General features: G+C 31.9%; 1 protein-coding gene across 1 annotated transcript in view; it reads left to right on the forward strand.

The window, feature by feature from the left end:
• Nucleotides 1-784: 784 nt before the first annotated feature.
• Nucleotides 785-23,996, forward strand: part of LOC129218091 (hemicentin-1-like) — a 116,782-nt gene continuing 93,570 nt past the window's right edge. The window contains exon 1 of the mRNA XM_054852288.1: nt 785-975. Coding sequence (XP_054708263.1) covers nt 785-975 — 191 coding nt within the window. The remainder of the gene's footprint in view (nt 976-23,996) is intronic.

Here is a 23,996-nt window from a genome sequence, read left to right on the forward strand (position 1 = left end):
TGGTGTAACGTTCATACGTTACACCAGTTTTATCAGTTAAGTTACTCCATTGCTATGGAGGAAGCTATCCGCCAGAATAAGGTTATACAAAGTGCAAAATGCTTCCACCGTATTTACGGAGTTACACATTGTTTTACAGTGTACACTATTAAACAGATTAGCTGTCTCCATAGCAATGGAGTAACTTCACCGATAAAATTGGTGTAACGTTCATACGTTACACCAGTTTTATCAGTTAAGTTACTCCATTGCTATGGAGGAAGCTATCCGCCAGAATAAGGTTATACAAAATGCAAAATGCTTCCACCGTATTTACGGAGTTACACATTGTTTTACAGTGTACACTATTAAACTGATGGAACTCTTTCATCGAAATTTTAAAGTTTTAACACAAAATTTTTGGCAACAAGTAAAGGTAAAATGATTTTATTCGTCGAATTTAATAGTAACTTCATTAGTCATCACGTAAATTGTGTTTTATTTATTTTGTCGATGGTGTTGAAAACTAAAATGAAATGTTAGTATTTTGTAGTTCGATGAAGCATTGATTGAAAGACTATTATTCGTATTTACTAACGTTTTACTACAGATTTTTTGCATTGATATTTTGTTAGAAAAGTAATAGCTATAAAAACCAATTTTAAACGTGTTTTCAAACATGATGCACTCCAATTAAGCGTTGTAAAACATATTGGAAAAAGAAGATTATGCTAATCTGCGAAACATAACTTGGACACAAATTCCTCATTAGTTCCGGAAAAAAAAATGTTAACAAGGAACAAAAATGGGAACATCCTTTATTCCTCGAAAAGGAAGGAGCCTTGTCATGAGATTCTTGATTGGACAGCTGTGCGAGACTGAATCAATGACTGGTCTTTTAGGGTTCTTCATGACTCGTAAGCACATTGGGACATCTGAGGCAACAGCTGCTGGAGAAAAGGTAAAATATGGATCTTTTATGATAGATTTCGGGAGGTAAAACAATTTATTCTTTGAATAACTATTCTGCTTAGTCGTTTTGGTGAAGCATAAGCTCAGAGTTGCTCATTTACTGTATCGTAAAGTGAAGAAATCCGATGTACACTTCGTTTACTTTGTTATTAACAAAAAATTGCATATTTTGTTAACAACAGAGTGATTATTATATACTTAAATACTTCATATTATTTAATGCACTTAATTATGCATTAAAAATGTGCTTTTGTTTTACATCATGCTCTCAAGTACAAAACGTATTTGATGTACTTGGTCAATCCTCAAAACACACAAACCGAAAACCTATTTCCAAAATACTGATTGCATATTTATTCATACAGCATGATGTTGTGGTATTGATTATAATTGTGCGAAAATATTTATGATTAAAAAGAATTTGATCCCTAAGAGGAAGATACATAACGTAAATCCTTTTTTGACGCAGTTAGCAATTTAAGTGCTGATTTTCATTTGCAAACTTTCATTTAAGAAACAGAAGGATTTTTTATTCTACTAGGTAGTTTGAGATTGATGCAATATTACTTTTGATTAACAGTACTTTGAGATCTGCGGTAAGTTCTAGTGTAGTATAAATCCGGAACTAAAAGAACTATTCTCAATACTGAGGCAGAAAATGTGATAAATTTATTCATAAACATTTTCCAACTAGGGCAGTTTTACTCCAAAGTCACAAGGTTGCAATAGCTGAGCTGTATTTTCCAGAAAATATTTACACCAGAGTATATTTTTTAAACTAATGTGAAGGGCATGACAACGAAAAAAATGTTAAATAATATTCACACAGCAGACAAAAACAATTAAAATATTGCAAATAAAATCATTTCGAGTTTTCAAAACACATCTCCATCAATAACGAAGAAATCGCTGGTCAAGTACATGCTAAAGCATTTTATATTTCTTCTCACAAAGACGCTTAATTTAGTTCCACTATTTTTGACGTCCATAAAACGCGGAAATGATCAATTAATGTCATACGGCTATGATTAATCCTTAGAAAACAAGACCAATGAAAACGATTTTTTCCCGTCTTTTCTCCATTCTAAAGTATTAACAACGTTAGCAGCTTCAATCATTTCTAAAGAAGCTAATGATCATAACCGGTATGACGTCTTTAGATTAACTTCTTAATGATAAATCCTGATATATTATACGTTTATCCCAAAAAGGCTCCCAGCATCATGTAAGTGATTGGATCAATTAGCTACATATTTCTTATCAATCCAACCTGCCACTCTGTATGAATATTATTAATATCTTGGAACTTAGCTGAAGAAACTTTGATAAATAACATTATATGCTTTATTAAAAATGTTTCTGGCACCAAAAAACAAAATTTACTTTTAAATATTTTCATGTTTTCAATATTTTTTAAATACATTTAGTTGTTAGTACCGCTTTTTTTATTTTTTTTTCGGAAGTATTTTTTCAGTTGACGCGAACTTTTGACGTTCCATAATCTTAGCAGTAAAATCAAACGGTAAAATCACAAGAGGCAATGATGAATGTTTATTTGAAGCAAAACTTAATAAACTTTATACTCGGGCTTAATTATCCATATTTCCCTATATAACCATTTTTAATTTCTCAGTTTCAGCTCCAATTTAATTTAAACGTTTTTTAAACATTAGCAGTCATTACAGAAAACTGTCAGATGATAGTATGCTACTTCATTTCTTTATTTTCTTTCGTTTTTCCGAGGAACACAAATTTAGTTTTGTATTCTTTAGTTTCTTAATATTCATTGTATGGAACAGTAGTTGTTCTTTAGAGGTTAATTATTTTGCCGGAAGCGTGTAAAACATTACTGCTGGCGCTTTAGTGCTGTTCAAACGAATATGTCACATTACAAGGACGGTATTCTGACGGGCTTCTGAGACGTAATCGATTGCCATACGAATAGCTGTCGTACTTTAAGAAAGAGTATAGAAATCCTTAGAGAAGCAGGTGTGCCAAACAGGCACATTGATCACCACTTCTGTTTGAGGGATATGGTACTTGATCGGTATTGGCGACACTGAAGCATTAACATGAAATTTTGGATGATATTATTCAAATTAATCATTTAAAAATTAAACTGTTGGACTTATGTAAGCATGAATACCTTCATGTCTATGTCGAAACCAGCAGTGGGTAAATTGTATTGATACACAAGTGAGCACCATAGAACACTATTTTGGAAATATGACTGAGATGTGTGAGTTATGACATGATTGACTTCCCTTTATAAAGGTTTTGGCAACATTCGGAACATTGCCAATTTCCACCATGTAAAATCCATAGAAATCTAAATGGTAAACTTTTGGTTATCCCATGCTACATGAGATATATTTCGTAATTCAGAAAAAGTAACACGAGTGCAGGTCTTCTGGGACTGTTTATCGAGTTATTACTAAATAACCAGCTATAATTTCTTTCAAATAAATAGCAATTTAAATATTTTAAAAGGCACTGTGGGATTGGATAGTTTAATATTTTAATCATTTTTACAAAAAGAAGACTAAGATGACAGGATGATGTCAAGGTACATTGGATATGTGAAATTAAATAGTATTGATTTTATATTTCATATTTAAACTTAACTCAATTATTTTAAAACCGAATAGAGTGGAGTTTTGAAAGCTCCTCTGAATATCAACCGAAAACTTTCCGAGTTTGTTAAATTCCCGATTATTATGAATACTTGCGCAACCGGTCTTTTGTGCGGAGTTTCTTTCGTTCGGCCAAATTCGGTTTTCTGCATTTTCACGGGTAATTGAGAACTCAACTGTAGGGTAGACTGGGGCACGTTTGCGCTGATTTTTTTCAATGAATTTTCCAATTTTTATACTGAGGAAATAGTGGTTTTATGAAGCAGTTAATGAAATCAAAATTTGTATGTTTCGTTGTTGCTCAGCTTATGTTTCTAACCGTAAAAAAAATGTTTTTTTAGTCCAAGTCGGTTTCGAAGTCTTTCCATGAACACGGGGCAAGTTTATGCATCGAGTAGGGCACGTTAACGCATATTAAAAATGATAACAAGGAGTAAGTGAAATTATTATCCAAATTTAAAAGTTTTATTTCTCTTAAAACACTTTGAAAACAAGAAAATCTCAAATAATTAATTAAAGCGCAATTTATAGGCTAAACAGAGATTATAGGGCTTATTGCTAATTAAAAACAAACTATTTAGTCATCTTCTTCATCACTGATAGATTTTAGTAGCAAAATCATTTTGAATATTTTTCATGGGACTGCGTTTTGTCATCTAAGACATTGAACCCTGTCTTGTCCTTTTTTCGATTGGTTGTGTGATTTCAAACAATAGATGCAAGAACAATTGAACAATTTGCTACTTCGTGAACAGAATCGTTCACTAATTTCCTGTTTACAGAGCGTACTAACTTTTTACCTGTCGCAAGTTTTGGTTTCATACTTTTTTCTTTGATTTTTTCTATTTCTGTTTCAATAGAAACTTGTGAATTTTAAAGAAATTTCGCCTTTGTGTTTTGTTCAGCCCATTATGTTTTTTTTTATCTTCGTAGCTTCTAACTGTTCTTGACTGAGATCATCTTTAATCGGAGTATCAGTTAGGATTGTGAGCATCCTCTTTTTTTTCCTTTCCAGGTTATTAAGCTTTGGTCCTACTTTTTCAAATGGTCTCACTTGGGGTTGTCGATATATGACGATGTGGAAGGCCTAGTAAGAGAAATACTTGGATTATCGATAACCCATTTCATTATTTTCACGTATGACGTGGTTCTGTTAATGTTTTAGACGTAATGTCTTACCATCATTAAAATAAAGAAAATGTACTCGTATTTCAGGTTGAATTGAGTATAAATTGAGCATTGAGTATATAAGCTGATCAGGCATGAAGACAACACTGAATACTATATGATAGTAAGCTATAAGATACGAATCTGTTACTTAATTAAAAATGAAGGGTGATTTTCAAAACTAAACTTGAAAATACTGAAGGTTTGAAACAATATAGGGCGAAAAAAGCGTTTGGAAACCCCGTTTAGAAATAAGACGGAGTAATAAGACAAAAGAATGTGCGTAAATGTGCAGCTATGAAAATGCGTAAACGTGCCCCGTCGGCAAGTTTGGATTTATTTTTAACGTGAAGCAAAATTTAATAACTTTTCTTTCCATACAAATACAATTCTTTAAAAAATATAAAAATTCGGCCAATTTTTATATATTTATTTGTTTCCAAATGTGTAATATTTATTCACAATAAGCTTCAAAACGTTTAACACAAAATTCACTCAACTTGGTAGAAAACAGATTTTCCCATCCGCATGCTAAATTGAAGCTCGACTGATGCTCAAAAACTTGTAAGAATAGGGTCTGGTGGGTAAAGTGGTCATAAAATCGTAGGTTTTCAACTTAGGTGAATAATAAATTCAATAAATTCTTTAAAAACTTAAACTTTTTTTGTTTTTATTTTACATTGCATTATTAAAGAACACGGTACATTGAGTTTTAGGAAAATAAATATTGATTTAAGTAGCATTATAACCCTTTCTTTTCCCTTTGTATTTATGACCACTTTACCCCATGGGGAGGGGGAAAGTGGTCATAGCATGGGGTAAAGTGGTCATAGTTAAAAACAGATGCAAAACCATTATAAACAACCCTAATATTTGTATATTTTGCTTATTTTTATAGTTACAAGTATATGCACAAGCATATGTGAGTATACACGAGTATATACGTGTCGTGTAAACATTAGTAAACACGTTCATATATGAGTAGGTACATGTATGCATCAGGTACATGCATGCTCGTGCCTACTCAAGCATATACGTGTATATAAGCATGTATACGTGATAAGCTACAGGAGTGCATGCGTGTATACACGAGTATATACGTGTCACGTGTATGTACGGGTATATATGTGTGTAAACGAACATCATATGAGTGTATGCACTTGTATCTTGAGTATATACGTGCATACATGAGTATATACGTGTACAGTAGACGTATACACGCATATATATGTGTACATACACAAATATACGGGTATACACGAGTTAATTCGTGGATACATCCAGTGTATGTTTGGGGGTACGTGTCTACTCACATCGTGAAGCACGCGTATACGTATGTATACGTGCAAACATGGTTATATACCTGTATAGACGTATATACGTACATTTACGTGTATACACAAGTACATGTATGTATACACGAGTATACAAGCTTATATACATGTCTGCATACAGAGTGAAAACAAGATCTTGGGCAAAAATCTAAGGGGTGTGAGAGGGGAGGATAAGAAGTAAAGAATTACAAAGAACTTACGTTTGCTGACGCGCTACATGCACACAGTGCCAGAAACTGATGGATGCAAAACAAATCACCAATTTGTTACAAAGATGATTTTGCCCAAGATTTTAGTTTTTAAGAAATATTTAGAGCAGTTGTTAAAAGTTACGGCCTGTAGCTCTAATACAAGCATCGCAACAAAGGTGCATCGGCTGATGAAAGTTTTTCAAAAGTCTTGTTATTGTAATAGAGCGTGCTTTGTGATTGTGACGCACATATATCACAGCTGCAGGCCGCAAATTTCATCAATCGCTTTAAAATTTTCTTGAAACCTAAAATGTTGTGTAAAATTGTCTTTGGGTAATAAATTTTTGACCAGTTTTGCATCCATCAGTTTCTGACTTTGCGTGCATGTAGCGCGTCAGTATTGTGTTTGTTTCCTTATGTGATTCTTCCTTCTTATCCTCCCCTCTAACACCTTTTAATAATTAACTTAAAAGTTTAAACTCATCCTGTATACTTGTATATCATATGCTTGTATGTAAGTGTCTACTCGAGTACGTACGCGTATATGAGTGTCTACCTGAGTATATAAGTGTATATATACATAAATGAGTATATACGTTATAGTCAAATGTATATCTGTATAGATTAAAAATACTTGCAGATACCCATATATGTATTTATTGATGCATTCATGTGAATACGTCTATATACGTGCCTACACGAGTATATGCGTATACTTACGCATATACTCGTATATTTAACACCATTTACTGAAAAAACAATACATATTAAGTGAAATTAATATTTAATGCATATCTGCCTTATACTTAATGATTAAGTGACATTAGAAGAACAATACTTGTTAAGCCTAATATTATGACCACTTTACCCCATCTTACTAAAATTGTTCTAAAATATTATCTAAAATAGATTCAGCTAACTGTTCATGAGTATGAGTTCTTGAGACATGTAGGAAGCTTCCTATGCAGTCAATCTGTTCATAATTCTAACAAACAAAATTTCCCAAAGAAGCAGGTCTTTAGATTTAAAAACTTTTCACACTGACACAAAATACTTTTTTTTTACCGAATAACATTTTGCCAGTTGTAAAATTTTGTACTCAAAATGTAGTTTCTTACCACACTACTCTATAATAAAACTTTCACATTCATTCGAACATTTATTTCTAAGCTATAGCCATTTATTTGACGACTGACCACTTTACCCCATTGACCACTTTCCCCCACCAGACCCTATTTGCTAGGGAGCAGCATCAATCTAGTATGACTGTTGTCTCTCCAGTTATAACTCGTTTTGGAAAAAGGGCACTGCGTAAACGTGCCGTGGTCTACCCTACGTTTAAACCACCTAGCAGTTATTACATGTGTACACAGTACAGCCAAAAGAACACTATGGATTATGTTATTTACGAAAGTACGTTAATGAAGCATCCCATTGATAAATTGTAACATTGAAAGTGAACAGAAAAAAAATTTAAACTAAGCATTTGCCCAAATGTAGTTAAAGTTGACGTTACAGCTTATGCATAATTTATGTTCATTAAAAAAAAAAACGAGATTGAAAATATTCCGCATGTTAAAATAATTCACAATCACCAACTTTTATTTTATATTTATATTTTTAATTTGTAAACTAACGTCTCAAATAAAAAAAAGGAAGGATTTCATGTACAGAAACTATAACTTTTTCTTTTCTTAAAGTTTAAGTAATATAACACCAGGTACGACGCAAAGATCTCTTTAATTATTCAAAAATAAATTTAAAGACTTTAGAGCTTACGGTATTTTATCAGAATCATAAAATTTTTCAGCATTAGTTTTCCGGTAAAGCTCTACCCTATTTTCAACGTAAATTGCTTGCAATCCCCTACGTACATTTTATTTTTCTCTTAAATTCCTGGAGTCATTTTTTAGAAGAAAGCATTTTCCGCTACTAAGTCATGAATAATGTATCCTTATAATACCATGTTCTTCGGTTAAAAAAATTCAGGATCAAGTCAATAGACTATTTATTCGTTTGGAAGGTTTCAAAATATCTTTATAAGTTTGGCATCAGCTTGAATAACTTATACTTTAGATTATGATAGTATTAATGGTAAAGGAAAACGGTTTGTAAAAGTGTTTTACTAGATTTTGAAAACGTGTAATGTAATGTTTTTTTTTTACTTTCCATTTTCATTCATTAGTTTTAATGTATTGAAATTTAAAACATACACTGAAAAAAAAAACGACGCGTCACTGAGTATTTCCGTTCAACGTTTCGGGATTTCACCAGTTTTTATCTATTTCCCGCGTAAAATCAAGTATATTTGCATCAACGTTTCCTGCACTGCTACAAATTGAACGAATGTAGATTTTTCATTTTTTAAAAAAATATTTTTAGCTAGCTGTTCAAAGATTGACTGAGCGTATTTAATAAGTGAGTCGGCTTTAGTTCGATTACGGCCCGTCTAGATTGACCACGCTGAATAAGGGCAAATAAGTATCTGGATAGCTGCGTCATTGCAAGGCAAAGGAGGTACTTACTTGCAATTCTGCCTTAGCAACGGCCAATATTGTATTGGAACTTTTTTAGTAAATCAGGAGGGTTCTAATCAGTTACATTTAACCGAGGTAATTTCCCTTGAAGCTTCCAGACAGGCTTCAACCATGGAGGTTTCCCAATTTTTCAGAAATATTCAAGGATAATTTCATGAAGGTTATTGACTTTTAGCGGAAAGGGGGGGGGAGGTCAAAAATAAGGATGAAACTGTATAACCAACAGAGGATGTTACAATTATATTTGAATAGTTTAGCAAAACATTGATAGGTAATTAGTCTTATGTTGCTTTTCGCGCAAACTCACTTAGCTTAACCTTACGTAGGTAAAAGCATCGACTAGGGGGTGCCTTTGGTTTTTGTCACTTGAAGCTAACATGATTAAGCGAAAAACTCACCAGGTAAAGACACCTACACGGGATGTATCTATTATTCGGTAACACAAAAATAAAATTAGAAAACAACTATTTGCGCTTATTAATTAATTAATTTGCACTTCAAAAAATTATATATATATATATTCTCTGTTAAAACGCAGTCAATACGAGCCTAATTAAACGTTTTTGGTTTGCCTGACCCTCCCGCCCCCTATCCTGATAATAACCCTTGAGAAATAACCCTGACCAATTACACTTGCAACAGCATTTTAATCTTCACTTTCATTTTTACACTCTGGTGTTTAAAAAAAAAAAAAAAACATCACCACATACTGAGTGTTTGCTTAAAGTTGTGCCTCAGTTTACGTTCTGAGCTCCTTAAGCATATTTCTTTCCTCTTGATCATGTACATTAATTACGTTTAAAATCAAACTTTTAAGCTGTCTTAAATATACTTTACTCTATGAAGGCTATTCCGGAACTTTATTCAGTACAAAGAGCTTCAAGAACACCATAGCAAGCAAGAATCATACTTGAACATATGGTCGTATTTTTAAGAAGCGGTAATAAAATTGCTGATTGCCGTCGCAACATATGTGTCGCAGTGACAACGCAGCAACCCATTCTGATAGGCTTTCTTTAATCGCTGCGTTGTAATTTTGTAGTATTAAAGGAACCATCTGCAACTTGTGTAACCGTTCTTAAAATGCAAAATGTAATGTAAAATATTCATTTTGTAAAAAAAAAATGTTGTTTTCATCCGTCAGGTTCTGAGTTTGTGTGCATGCTGCTCATCAGCATCTTGTTTGTCGCCATATTCTCCTGCATTATTATAAATAATATGAGAATTTACAAAATAACTTTGAATTTTATTTATTAAAGACACTTTAATAGAAATGCGCAGTTGAGAATAATTCGTAGTAAGGTACAGAACAATTATTAAAAAATAATAATAATTTGAGATATAGCGATTTGGATTAAAATTAAACTTATAAAACTAATTTGACAAGAAAGAAAATTTGATCATTATTTAAATGTAGGGGAAACCCGGGCAACGTGAATACCATAAGCTTTTCTTGATTATTTTCGTTTAGTTATAACTTTAGAAATTGAAACAAATGTTTATAATCAGTCTTCATTTAATGAACTTGCGTAATGCAATAACAGTTGTCCTTAATATTAATTACACTATTAGATATAAGGCCAGTTTTCAACGATGGCATAAATATCCACTTTGCCCAACACCCCGGGTAAAGTGGATTCGTTACTAGGGCAAAGCGAGCAGCAACATTATTTGTCATGAAACTAAACATTAAAAATAAAATAACCATCGAAAATTAATGGAACATATCCGAAAACCATTTTTTTGCTACAATGGTAATTATTGTAGTTATTGCAAACAAAGAAATTAAATTTAAAAATAAAATAAACGCCGAAAATAAAAGGAACATATTTAAAAACATTTTTTTGCTGCAGTGCTAATTATTGTTGTTATTACAAACAAAGAAACTAAACTTAGGAATAAAATAAGCATTGAAAATTAAAGGCTCATATTAAAAAGCATTTTCCTACAATACTAATTATTGCAGTAATTATTGTAACAAGCAAAGAAATTTTTTAAAAAAATCAATATCTAAAATTTAGGAACATATAAAAAAGAAAAAAAAAAACATTTTTCTTCTACAATACTAATCATTGCAGTTATCACAAACAAAATCATTACCATATTCGAATGCTGAACACTCTTTATGACACCACTGAGTACAAACACATTGTATCCTGTTTTCCATTGGCTGATCATCTTCTTCAATGAACATTTTATCACAGAAAATGCACCTTACATCATCAAATTTCTATACTTCCTTAGTCTTATCATTATCTTATGCAGTCCTATGTTTTGTAGCAGAGATTTTTGATTAGACTTTTTGGTACTTGTTCTTTTTAATAGTCTTCTGAGAAGCTTAAGTCGAAACTTCATCTAGTTACTTCATGACTTTTTGGATTTTTCAAATTTTTGTCTCTGACTGTCCTTTACTGGAGTACTTGTAGGGAGTGTAGATATCTGTAGTTTTTGTTTACGTGTTGTTATTGGTTTAACAGGCTGAGGAATAGGTAGTAAAACTGAAGAACTGTAGTAGTTCGTAGAACTTTCAGGTTTGGGTGAAGCGGCGGGAACATCATTGCCTTGGATTTATTCTATTGTTTCAGATCCCATGGGAGTATAAGGACGGTCTTCAATGGTAGTATTGTCTTGATATCTTAATATTGAGGGACTTCCAGGTTCAGATGAAGTGACGTGTCATGACAGGGCAAAGTGAATATGGTATTCACTTTGCCCAATCCGCTATGCCCTTCAGGTACATTTTTGAGGTTGCTAAAAATTACTAACAAACCAGAGCATCTAAACTAGTCGTCTGCGAGTAGTTGAAAGCTACATAACCGTAAATCAAATCCCACTCATAACAAAGAACATGTCACAAATAGTATTAAAGTTATAAATGAAACACTAACCTCTGTTAACTAATATTATTTTCCCCAAAACATATTTTATTCGCTCACTGGCGTCGCGTGAGGGGAACTCGTCCCGACGTGTTTGCCCCACACGGAGCGGCAACAGGCGACCGTTGCTATGACAACGCGGCAGGCGACCAACTAATTATTTGGGAGTTATAGGCTAAATTTGCTTTTCCCGGTGTATCCACTTTAGCCGGGTTTCCCCTACATACAGATATTCCTGATAGAATTTACTAAAACAGATACACAAAAACATTTTACAGTACAGCTCCATGAAATAATGAAAAATTAGCCTTTGGTACGGTTTTCAAAACTGAGGCACCACCACATTTAAGGCAACTAAGACCAGCTCATTAAAGGCAAAAATAGGAGACATTCGGAATTGATTTGGCATTAATGTTGGCGATCATAAAGTTTATCATACAGATCAATTTCTTGCGTTTTAATACCTCAAATGAACTTCTGTAAATTCACTGACCAGTTCCACAATCCTTTCAATTGCCCAAGTTTGATACGGAAATTTAAAGGATGCATACTTAAGCAAATGTATAGTTCCTAGAAGTAATAAAATTTCCTTGTTTTCCACTTCATCACTCAAGTGGAGGTAAGTATAAACACGTTGGTCAATCAATTAACTCTTTAACTGTTGTAGTTTGAAGCTTCAAATCTTAATATTGGTGAAAGAAATTCTCTAATAGCTATAGAAGCGTTTCCTGATGGATAATCTTTTGCGTTGTATTGTACACCGTAGTGCAATCCAATTCCTTTGTATTGTGCCTCTAGTCAAATGCCATGACCAATAACCATTTCTTAAAAATGTCAAAGTAAGCATTTCTTTGGATCACCAGATCCAAGATGTTTTAAAGATCATCAGACACCTGACTTGTAGATTTTGTATTTTTTAATAACTGTACAGGTTCACGGAAGTTTGTTCTCTTCTTTAAATTTCCTTTTTTCGAACCATAGTTTTTAAACATATAATTTACGAGCTTAGTAATTTAGTTTGCAAAATATGTAGCATTAGTACTCCTTCAGCAGGTGTTGAGGAATGTTAATGACTGAAAGTTCTTCGTTTTGAGAGAGCGCGATCAGTTTTACACTTTTGCTTCTGTTTACATTGACAGTCCATCAAATATAATTTTGCTCGCTTTTTCTGTCAATTTTTAAAAGTTCGATTTCGTCCGACTGAGTTCAATCATAGTTAATATACGAAAACAGTTTTACCAATAATTCATTTAATGTTCATCTTTTACACTTTGGCTGTATAATGGCTGTAGGTTATTAAACTGGTTAGTGAGTCGGTGGGTTGGGTATTTCGGTATGAGATAAGATATGGATTAATGTGAAAAATTTTATGCTCGCGATCATCGCGCGCAGTTGAGTAACCAGTCCAAACTCAAACCTTGATTTAAATGTAGAAACTTGTTTAAAATATTATAGTTGTTGTGAATGTATGGTACTTTACAAATATATAAGTCGAGTCCTGTAAATAACAACTCTTCTTCGGAATTGCTTGGTGAAACACAAAGTGCAACCACCTACATGGGGTTGATTCTGGGCAGTCAATGGAACAAAATATAATATCATTTTCCGCAAACAGCTGTATACTGCACATTTATTGTAAAAATAGCTGTAACTAAAAGAAGAAATACTGCAAAATGCAAAATAAGCTAAAAAGGTCGATTTCTGTTTAATTTCACGTAAATTTGAGGCTCACGTACGAACTAAAAACTGTAAAGGAATGTAAGTATTTTGATAGATATATGAAAAGACTATTAAAGGAAAGCATTTAAACGGTATTAGAACAAAAAAATTAACATTTCAGTTTTTATAAAAATACTTGAAAATTGATAAATTTTACCTTTTTTTTCTAACTTTTCTACCAATGCGCGATCTGAAGACACAAATATTTATTTTTTTTAAATTATTTTTCCTATGTTTAGAATATCAATACACAACTTTTTTTTTTTTTTGGTATTAGAAGTTGCTTAGCGAAAATTTTCTTTTTTCGACCCACCCTAATCAACATGCCACTGTTCGGATTCATAGGATTAACATTGGCACTTACTTAAAAAAAAAAAAATCATTTAAGTCCTGGTATGCAAACGGCGCCAAATACTAATCAGCAAAAATTCAAATCAGATATCACTATTGTATTGATTTTTTCTTTTTCTTTTTTTGCTTACGAGTGCAACTTTTTTAACTCTTTAAAGTGCTCGCTCAATTAAACGCGCGCATTGACGACATTTAACGAACGTGGCCAAAATGCAATCGTCACTTATGAAAACTTGTAAAGTCAAAATCCTAAAATCGAAAATTTTAGAACGTAATGCTGCACTGTTTTGTTGTAGAAAAGGTTATTACTAATTAAAAAAAATATATATATATATATATATGTATATATATATATATATATATATATATATATATATATATATATATATATATATATATATATATATATATATGAAAAAGTATATAAAAAAAATAGATAGTGATATTATAGAAAATATGTTTATAAAAGAAAAAAAAAGTGTTTCAAAATTAGTCCTAAAGTTAGTTTTAAAAGTTTGCCTTAAACCACCAGAATAAAAGATTTTAGAGAAGGATTATGCATTGTACACTTATACATACATTTTTTAAAACAGAATTGTGCTTAGCCAAATGCGAATTTAATGTGCGCCTTTTGGGTCAATATACGTAACCCCTTTCTGTATACTTGTACAGAGATTAGCATTTTACTTTTCCGTTTGCATACGTAACTTTTAAGGATGCTCTTTACACATTTTCTAATTACCAAACTAATTAACTTCCAATGGTTTCGTTTTTAAAACCTTGTTTTCCCATGAAAACAAATATGATTTATGCTTCTTTTCACGATACATTTCCGACGTAACCTGTTACAAATTTTCTTCCAAGAAAACTCTCGTGAATTAATCATTCTTTGAAGTTTCTTTCAAGAAATATTACTTCAGTCAAAACTTGTTTCAAAAGTAGTAAATTTTAAGCCCACCAAATGTTACCACCTTGACTAAAAATAAGTCATGCATTTTTTAAAAAGTTCATAAGCTATTTTAGTCTTAGAATGTGTTACTTTATCTTGGTTATCCTATAATTACGAGTTTCAAATTAGTATTAAAAACCGATTTTAATATTTATAAAAGGCTAACTCATTTTGCTTTCCAACAAAACTTAATTTTAAGTACTGATTCTTTATGTAAACTGTTTAACACTTCAAGCTAGATTAAATCATATTCCGTAAATTTCATCTTATTTTTCTGGTTCTCGGAAACTTTTGAAAAATTTCTTAAATAATATTTAACTGTAACTATTCGGCTGAACGTAATTCTATGAAAAGAATTAATTTAATTGTGCTTTTATGCTTGTTTAAGGTAATTCACGTAAAATTTATTCATAAATCTGTATCAATCTGCATACATGAGTTTAATGGGTAAAACTTTGAATCTTAGAACTAGTTCTTAATTAGAAGCCTAGGCCTGTATATGCATAGCGTTGTTTGAAAACTGTTCTTTCTGATAAAATACGATACGTCAAAAATAATGACCCATGAAAAAAGTTTCTTTCTCTTCAAGATTTTATTTTTTAATTTTAATATTGTATCGCACCTACAACCCCCCCCCCCCCCCCCGAAGAAATACTAAGATAAAGTCGAGAATTTAAAAAACCATGTGATTCGCTGCTTATTCCCTATTATCCTATTACACTAGCAGGAATTTTGAGTATCTGAAACAAAAGCATAAAATATTCCTACTCCACTGCATTTGGTTATAAATTCATTTAAACTTCAGTTTTTGTCATTTGCTTTAAAACTATGTTATTTTTCTTTTTTTAACGTCATTTGTTTCACCACTGTTTTTTTTTCCACCATATTAAATGGTCATTGCCATCAGTCAAATTTGCTTTTTCAAAAATGTCACAAGCCAATTTTGTAACATGCAAATTGTTCAGCGATTCATTAACGGAACGATGTTCCGATGATCATATCTATTTCCTATTTTACAGGCATCGAAAACCAATACCCCAATACCACCGTCAGGCATTCTAAAATATTAATCGACATATATGGACAACAATCCGATCACATTCTGTGGGATAAATCAATCCCTGGGCGATAGAACTAGGAACATTGGATATCTAAATGTTTAGAAATTACATATATATATAGCAATGACTTACCTAGCACACCGGTCAGCTGTTGCGGAAATTTGTGGCATCAACTCACCCCCCCCCCCCCCCCCCCGATTGCAAAGCAACACATTTAAAAATCACGCAAACACTAATACGTTTCTTGCAAAAATGTTTTACTCTTTTTGAAATGCCCTTAATTTTCCAACTTGAAACCAATTTTCATTCCTTTTTATTCTTTTTTTCTTGTTAACAAAATAACACACATCCGTTACATTTTTTTTTCGTTATTATCAAATCACATGTGTTAAGTCTGCGTCTTTTTGAGAACAGCACAACGGCGTATTATTTTTCAATTTCGTTCACGTATTTTTTCCCTCGTTGATTTTCACAGGTAAACTTTATGGCTCTTTTGGTATTGATTTCACGGATAATGATTTGCTCAAATTATTTGCTGAATATTATCAAGAAAACGCGTTCTTTCCACAACTTCCTTTTAATTTAGTTCTTTTTTTTTTTTTTTTTTTTTCAATTTCGTCTCTCTAAAAATGTGAGGAAACCAATAGTAATTATTCATTCATTACTCATTTTGATGGGACTACTTCAGTCATATCTTTTCAAAAATGCTAGTAAAACATTATTTTTTTTTTTAAAGAAGCGAATGTGTTTACTTAAGACTGTACACTTTGCTTTTTTTTTTTTTTTGAGCAATCACGATTGTTTATTGGCTTATTGTTGTTACTTCACCGTTCTTGGCGTTTGGTTTCTTTTTCAGCATGAACCAGTCGCCTCTGCAGCACCACCACCCACCGGCCTCTGGTCCTGAGCGCTGTCCCTCGGAATCCGCTGCTCCTGGTCGGTGGTGTCCATGTCCTACAAACACGCACGCTCATACACATGCGCACTCTCACACATACAAACTCACACACACACGTCTACGTGCATACACACAGGTCTACACACACACACACACACACACACAAGCACACACATGCACGCACACACGCCTTCACCCACCAATATACATACGTAACCGCTCAGGAGGAGGGACAGGTTTGGGGGACAGGAGCCGTTTCTAGAAACAATAACTCCAATAAGTAAGGTCGTGTCGTAAATCGTGATTGCGAAAAATATAATATGAATTCAAAATTTAAGAATTTAAATTATTATTATTATTATTATTATTATTATTATTTTTAGTTTTACTTGCTGCACCTTCAGATAATGAAGAGTTAGGTCAAATTAAGTGACCTATTTCAACATTGAAATAAGTATATTCATAACTGTTCACCGTTTTTTTATGTGAACTGGTGCTTGATTCACCTTTTTAATGTTGTTTCAGCCGTCTCAGAAATGCTTATACTACTGAAAATTGACACATTATAGGTAATCATTGCCATGTGCTTCTTTTAATTTTAATTATGCTTTGTAACTTTTCTATTTTTATGTGAAATTTCACTACGAAGCATTGCTCTTTATTTTTTAATTTTAATTAAAAAAAAAAGGTCACGGTCAGACTAACTGTTTACACACACAGGAGGCGCGTAAGATTCGAACGAATAGACTTCATGAAACATAGCTGTTGATCGTTCGCGTTTAGTGTATGGGCCTTTCACGTGTAAATCGTCAGTCTCGTTAGATTGTAGGGGAATGTGAGGAAAAATGAAATGGTTAAGATGACTGAGCTTTTTCAAAAAGAAAAAAATTGGATTTTTTTTTTAAAAATTTACAGTACATAAAGAAAGAACATTATATTTTATGATAAAACTTGCGTTGAAACAGTATTTTTTTTATTTTTGGCAGCAAACTTGAGATTTTAAAAGAAAGTGAAAAATTGTCGCTTTTTTTCTTCGTGGAGCAGGTGAAAAATAATTTTTCTTATGAAATTCTTCCTTTTTGATTATAAAACATATTTTTGATCAAAAAAAAAAAAATCAGTTAACAAGAGGTTGATTGACTTAATGAAAAAATAATGACACAATAAAGGAATAATTTAATGAATAAATCAACTAATGTATAAAGAAAAATAAATGAGCGAGTAAAAGAATGAATGAATAAGAAAATAAGTCAATGAATGAATAAATAATTGATTACTACATGAAGGAATGTGAATGAATTACTTTAAAAATAAAAACGTAAGTGATTTATATTGAATGATTGAGTGAGTAAAGGAAACAAACTACATATTTCACTTCGCCCCATCCCCTTTGCCTGTACTTGACTAATGGTACAATTCATTTAAAATAAAAATAAGCTTAATATTAATTAAATTAATATTGCATTGAATATTAGGAGGTATCAATTAATATTTAAAATTTTAATACAAAATCTTTATTCTTTTAATAGTAACAAAAATATTTTTTTACTTACAACAAAATAATACAATATGAGTATCAGTTTTTTTTTTTTTTAATTGCCTGTATTATTAAATGCTTTAATCTTTGGCGGTATTTTTTCCTGACTGGAATAAACTACATATGTTACACATATTTAAAATATTACCAGATAGGTGGAGCTAATAGCAAAGTAAATATTTCACTATTTTACTTTGCCCCATGTCCCCCTACTTCATATGCTGATTTTATCGTTTTTCTTTTTCCTTCATTCTCGTTTTTTCCCCAGAAAAAACTGCAAACATGATTTTTTTCTTTTTGTTAATCTTTTAAGTTTTTAACTTATCACAAAACATTTATTACGAAAAGCATTATAAAACTCTTCTTAAGCATGAGTTTCCTTTATGTTCAGCCATTTTCATCTGTCGATTGCTTATCAAAGAGTTGTCTGACACTAAAAATACAGTTTTATGAGCGAGTAAAAACATTGTGGTGAATTTTGGAAAAGACCTATTTTATTGTGCCCTATTTTAGTGATGTATCTCATGCGAAATAACTTTTCATTCGTTATGAACTGGGCCATCATAAAATGTGCTTTCTGGTTGAAGCAGTCGTAAAATGACTACTAAGAGTTTTTATTTATATATAGGAAACTTAAATTTATTTTCCTGAGAATTTATGGAGTAGATATGTGATATTGTTACTGAAACACGGGATCTGCTTTCTCGGGGACTGAAACTGAGGAATTACGCTTAGAAAACATTGGCTTTTGGATTTCAATTTTGGTATTTTCTTACCATACGAGCTGTATCCAAATAAATAGTGTTGCGCATATATGCAAAATAGTAGTACTACGTATTTATGTTTCAAGAATGTTATGGAACATACGATGCTTCCGATGGAGGTCGATAGCTGACCTAAACAAAAACGTTGTTTAAAGAATCATGGAGAAACTCACGGTCCATATTTGGTGCTAGGACAGCATAATATGATTTTCAGGCATCCTTGCAGACAATCCACATCAGCTTGTCCTGAAAAGGACTGATTGTTTTCAAAAATTTATAACAGGAAAATGGTTAATGATAAAAAAACAAATTTTCCACAAAATTCATAAGGTGGGCCGTAAGTTTCGTCCCCCAAAATTCCAAATTTTAGTTAAAGAATTTTCCAATAGATGGCGCTGTAGATTGTAAGACCGTAAATCAACGAAAGACAAAAAATTACAGTTAGTTTTCGAAAAATGTTTTAATAAACAGAATTACACAGCAATATTTTCAAAATGCCTGCCGCCGGTTGCAATCGGAAGAAATATCAGTAAGTTCCAATATTTTTTTTTTTTTTGACTTCGAGGCTTACTATCTGCAACGCCATCTATTGAAAAAATTTTGAACTAAAATTTTTAACACTGAAGGACGAAACTTATGGCCCGCCACATGAATGTTTTGCAAAAATCATTTTTTTATCATTAACCATTTTCCCGTTATAATTTTTGAAAACAGTAAGTCTTTTTCGGACACCCTGATGTTGATTGTCGGCAAGGATGCCTGAAAAAAAAAAAAAAAAAACCTCACTTAATCAAAGAAAATTAATATTCTATTAAAATTCTCAAACGAACACGAAACCAAAGGTTTGGTTACAACAAAAGGTTTGTGCGAAGTCCTTTGACTTAGGCAAATCCAAGGTGTTTATTTGGAACTGATGGCGACCATATAGTGCATACGCCCAACAGTGAGGCATGGAAACGATCAGTAATTGTCTTAAGAGTTTTTCATCACTATGACGTCGTCTCCCACTTGCACATTGATGGAATTATAGATCAAAAAAATTTAGATCATCAGGAATTGAGTTAATCTTGCCAGAACAAAATGACCTTTTAGCAGGATAATGATCCCGAACATTCCTCCAAAGTGGTAACATATCAGTTTACAGCTAACAAAATAAAATTACTGGACTGACTAGGTAGGCCACCTAACCGCAATTCATATTATTCAATGCAGAGCTTCTTCAGGATCATCAAATAAAATGAGAAAAGCTCTTTAACATGGGAAAACTAGTAATATCATGTCCAGATGATGTGCTGCACTAATTAAAGCAGAAGGATAAACTACGTATGAATGCGTATTTCTGTACGATACTACATAAAAACAAATTTAATTCAGTGCAATTTAGGAGAAACTGAATCCTCGCAAAGCATTTAGTTTTTTTTTTTTTTTTTCAATTTAAAATTTGATTTTTCTTCTAATTTGCACTTTTTGTACATGTTGATAGCTTTTACACTTGTAGGATAACCAAAGGTACAAATGATTAATATACATCTATTCAAAATTCAGCGTACAGAAATTTCTAGGGGGGAAAAAAACAAATCGTCTCAAGCAGCACATATATACTATATACACACGAGTGTGTGTGTGTATGTGTGTTTTGTGTGCGTGTATGCACTCGTAGCTATATAAACAGTTGATTTCGTTTTAAATATAATCTAACAGATAAATATGTTTATTAGTACGGTTGGTTACGGAAAGTTCGTCACCCCCCTGAAACTCAAAAATGGATCAAGTTTTTTTATTTACAATGATCATGTCATATTTGATCACAGTGATTGGTTTTTGATTTGATTTGGATTTCGTGCATTTTTCTTTCTAGACCATAGAACCTAGTCAAAAAACAAATTCTGAAAAATATTTTTTTGGGGAATTCAAGCAACATTTTTCAAAAACGTGTTTCAAGGTTAGTTTTTATTGTTATTTTTATAACCGTCAAACTTTCGCGAGTATTTTAAATTAAAAAGAATATTTGCAACAAGAATTTTTGCACAACATTTTATTAACAAGTCTTTAAAAGCGGGGGTCCCACTTACCCGGTACATTTTTGCTATAAGAAGTAATAAGAGGTAAGCGAGCTCTCTCACTGTGGGATAACTGGATCCCCCCGTAATAGTGAGGATTTTAAAAAGAAAAGCTACTCTGATGAAATATTTATTTTTGTGAAATTCAAAACAACTATGATGACCTAGTAGGAATTGATGGTTCAGTTACAAAACTACTAAAGCTGGTGATTATGTATTTGTGAAACTTACATCAAAGAAAACTATAAAGGTCTAATGTTGGAAGTTGATGATACAAATTAAAAAAAAAAAAAAAAAGCTGTTGCATTTGAGAGAACGAATAGGAATAGTGACACCTTTTATTGGCCTGTTATAGATGATTTTGGAATTATTACTGAGAATGAAGTGATAATGGTTCTTCCTTAGCCAAATTGAAATTGATACGGCCATTTAGTGTTTTCAATTTATTTTTCTACTTAAAGTTTTGGCTAATTTACCAACATTGATCTTAAATAGCTGTATTACGTTTATTCAAAACAACTTTATATGTATAAATTAAAATAGGTACCAATAGGCTTTCAATAAATTTCACAGATGTGATTGTTTTGTTTTTTGTTTTAAACTTTTCTGAATAAGTTTCAAATGACAGTAGATTATTCTATCTCTTTTGATTGAGCCAAGAACCTTTTAATAGCTCTTGTTGCTTACTTATTCCTTCAGTATCCAGTGGCACATTAAATCCCCATCATATTTTGTCATCTCGTAAGTCAGCCTCAAAAATTATTGGTACTGGCCAGCTCGCTCATTCTGCCTGAATCTTTCCAACTTTCACTTTCGGATCATTCTCCAGAAAACATGACTTTTGAACACAAATATTTTTTTTAATTTCGAAACTTTTTTTTTCGTTCTTACATGAAAGTATTACCTGCTACAAGTAACATAAGCTATGGTCCAGCTAAGTTTCACTTATTAAACTCATAAATAAAATAAATTTCAAAAAAAAAAGCCTTGTTCATAGAAATTAAAAAAAAAGAAAAAGACTTTTAATATTTAAAAACCGAGGCCAATTTAATATCAAAGAAGTAATTTTGTTAATTGGTGCAAACAATCAGCTATTTTAGTGATTAGTCGGACTGTAATATTAAACCCTCTTAATTAAAGTACCGCTTAGTTAGTAGTTTCAAATGTATGTTAAAAATAGTATTTAGTAAATTTGAGAATATACTGGCAATTCATAATTTTGGTAGAATGCCTATTATTGATGTATTTCTTCTCCATCATTTATTTTCACCTCTGAAATAATGACATTCATAAGGTCTGTCACGGAGGTGAGGAATTCTCCATTAATATAGGCCTAGTAGATACATTGTTCAGGGATTTTTTTTCTTCGTTGCTGAAACCTGAACATGCTAAGCATATGAAAACATGTTCACTTTTTTTAAAATTAATTTACATCCCTGAAATTCAATTTCACGGAGGTGAGAAGTCAGAATAACCATACTAAGGTCTTGAATCAAAATCTATATTTTTGTTTTTCGACAAATATCTCACAACTTCAACTATGGCTGAAAGTAAACAACGGGGCACCCTTGTATAATGGAAACTAAAATTTGATGTCATTACTGCCACGTGTTAACGAGGAATGGCATTTCGTGCTTAGGTAACGGAGGTGAGAATTTATTTTGTTACATGTCTTCTTGTCCTATTAAAACGAACTAAAACACAATGTTTAAAAAAAATAAATATCCATACAAAATTAGTATTTGAGACACTTGTGAAAGGAATAAATAAGTATATACTTTTAATTAAACAAGTTCTTAAGCAACATAAACAGCCACACAAATTGTGTGACATGCCACGGAGGTGAGAATTCAAATGTTGTGAACCAAAAATATACTAAAATGAAAATTATTATTCAAAAATTGGTGGCAGGTTTAAATAGACATATTTTTGATGAAATTAAAAATCATTGTTAGATGAATTGTTCCTTAAAGTTTTTTCTGTAAAAGCCACGTGACAGAAAAATTACAGTTTTTTGAAGAATGACCCTTTTTTTACGCATATCCAAGTCGAGATGGAACTTCCTCGTTTGCTTTTGTGGCCTGACCCCTATCTAAAGGCCACTGTTGAAATTTTACTTGAACGCTTTCTCGGTACACTAACAATCCATCGTCATCTTTTTTGCTTCATATTAATTGAATCGACAGGTTTGAAAAGGAAATAAGTCCAAAAATCGAGTTTTTGAAAATTAAAAAAAAAATGTATAAGGTTCGTAAATTTCATTCAATAGTTTCCGGCATTGTGCATGGGTTTGAGAGTTCGGTTAAGTGTAATGTAGTATCGTGAAAAAAATATTGGAACTATTTAGAATTTTTATAAATCTGGTAGAAGTTGTTGGATTTATTTCTTTCTTAAAGCTTACGACATTTATCGGGGTAAAAATAGCAAACAACTTTTGAAATTAGTAAGAAATTGTTTCTTTATTTAAATGAAAGTTACAAAAGTGAAAAAGTGAAATTATGAGAAGTAAAAATTAAATTATAAAGGAAAAAACACAAAATCAATCATTCAATGATCTTCATCCTGATGACATGTAGTAGACCAAGTCACCATGGCGTCGTAAAATGGTTTCTTTTCGTCTGGAATGTAACGAAGAATTTTTTTCAGATCATCCATTTTTTTTAAAGAATTTATTGCAAGTTTAGCAATGTAAGCTGGACCCGTGGGGAGTTTCACATGAGTTCTTGTTTTTTTTGCAAGAGAAAACTTCATTTGACAGGGCCATCAATGAACTCACAAATAATTATATATCCTGCAGTTGAACATTCATATATTACATTTCTGTATTTTGAAATTGCGAATGTCTTCGTTTTATCAATATTATGAACTTGAACACCTCTTTTCCGTTGTAGGAAACCACAAACTTCCGACACTTTATCGGAACCTCCCGATGCCATTGTTGCAGTAAATAAGTTAATAATAAATAATT

Source organism: Uloborus diversus, chromosome 1, assembly GCF_026930045.1.
Source record: "Uloborus diversus isolate 005 chromosome 1, Udiv.v.3.1, whole genome shotgun sequence".
NCBI classification, from domain to species: domain Eukaryota; kingdom Metazoa; phylum Arthropoda; class Arachnida; order Araneae; family Uloboridae; genus Uloborus; species Uloborus diversus.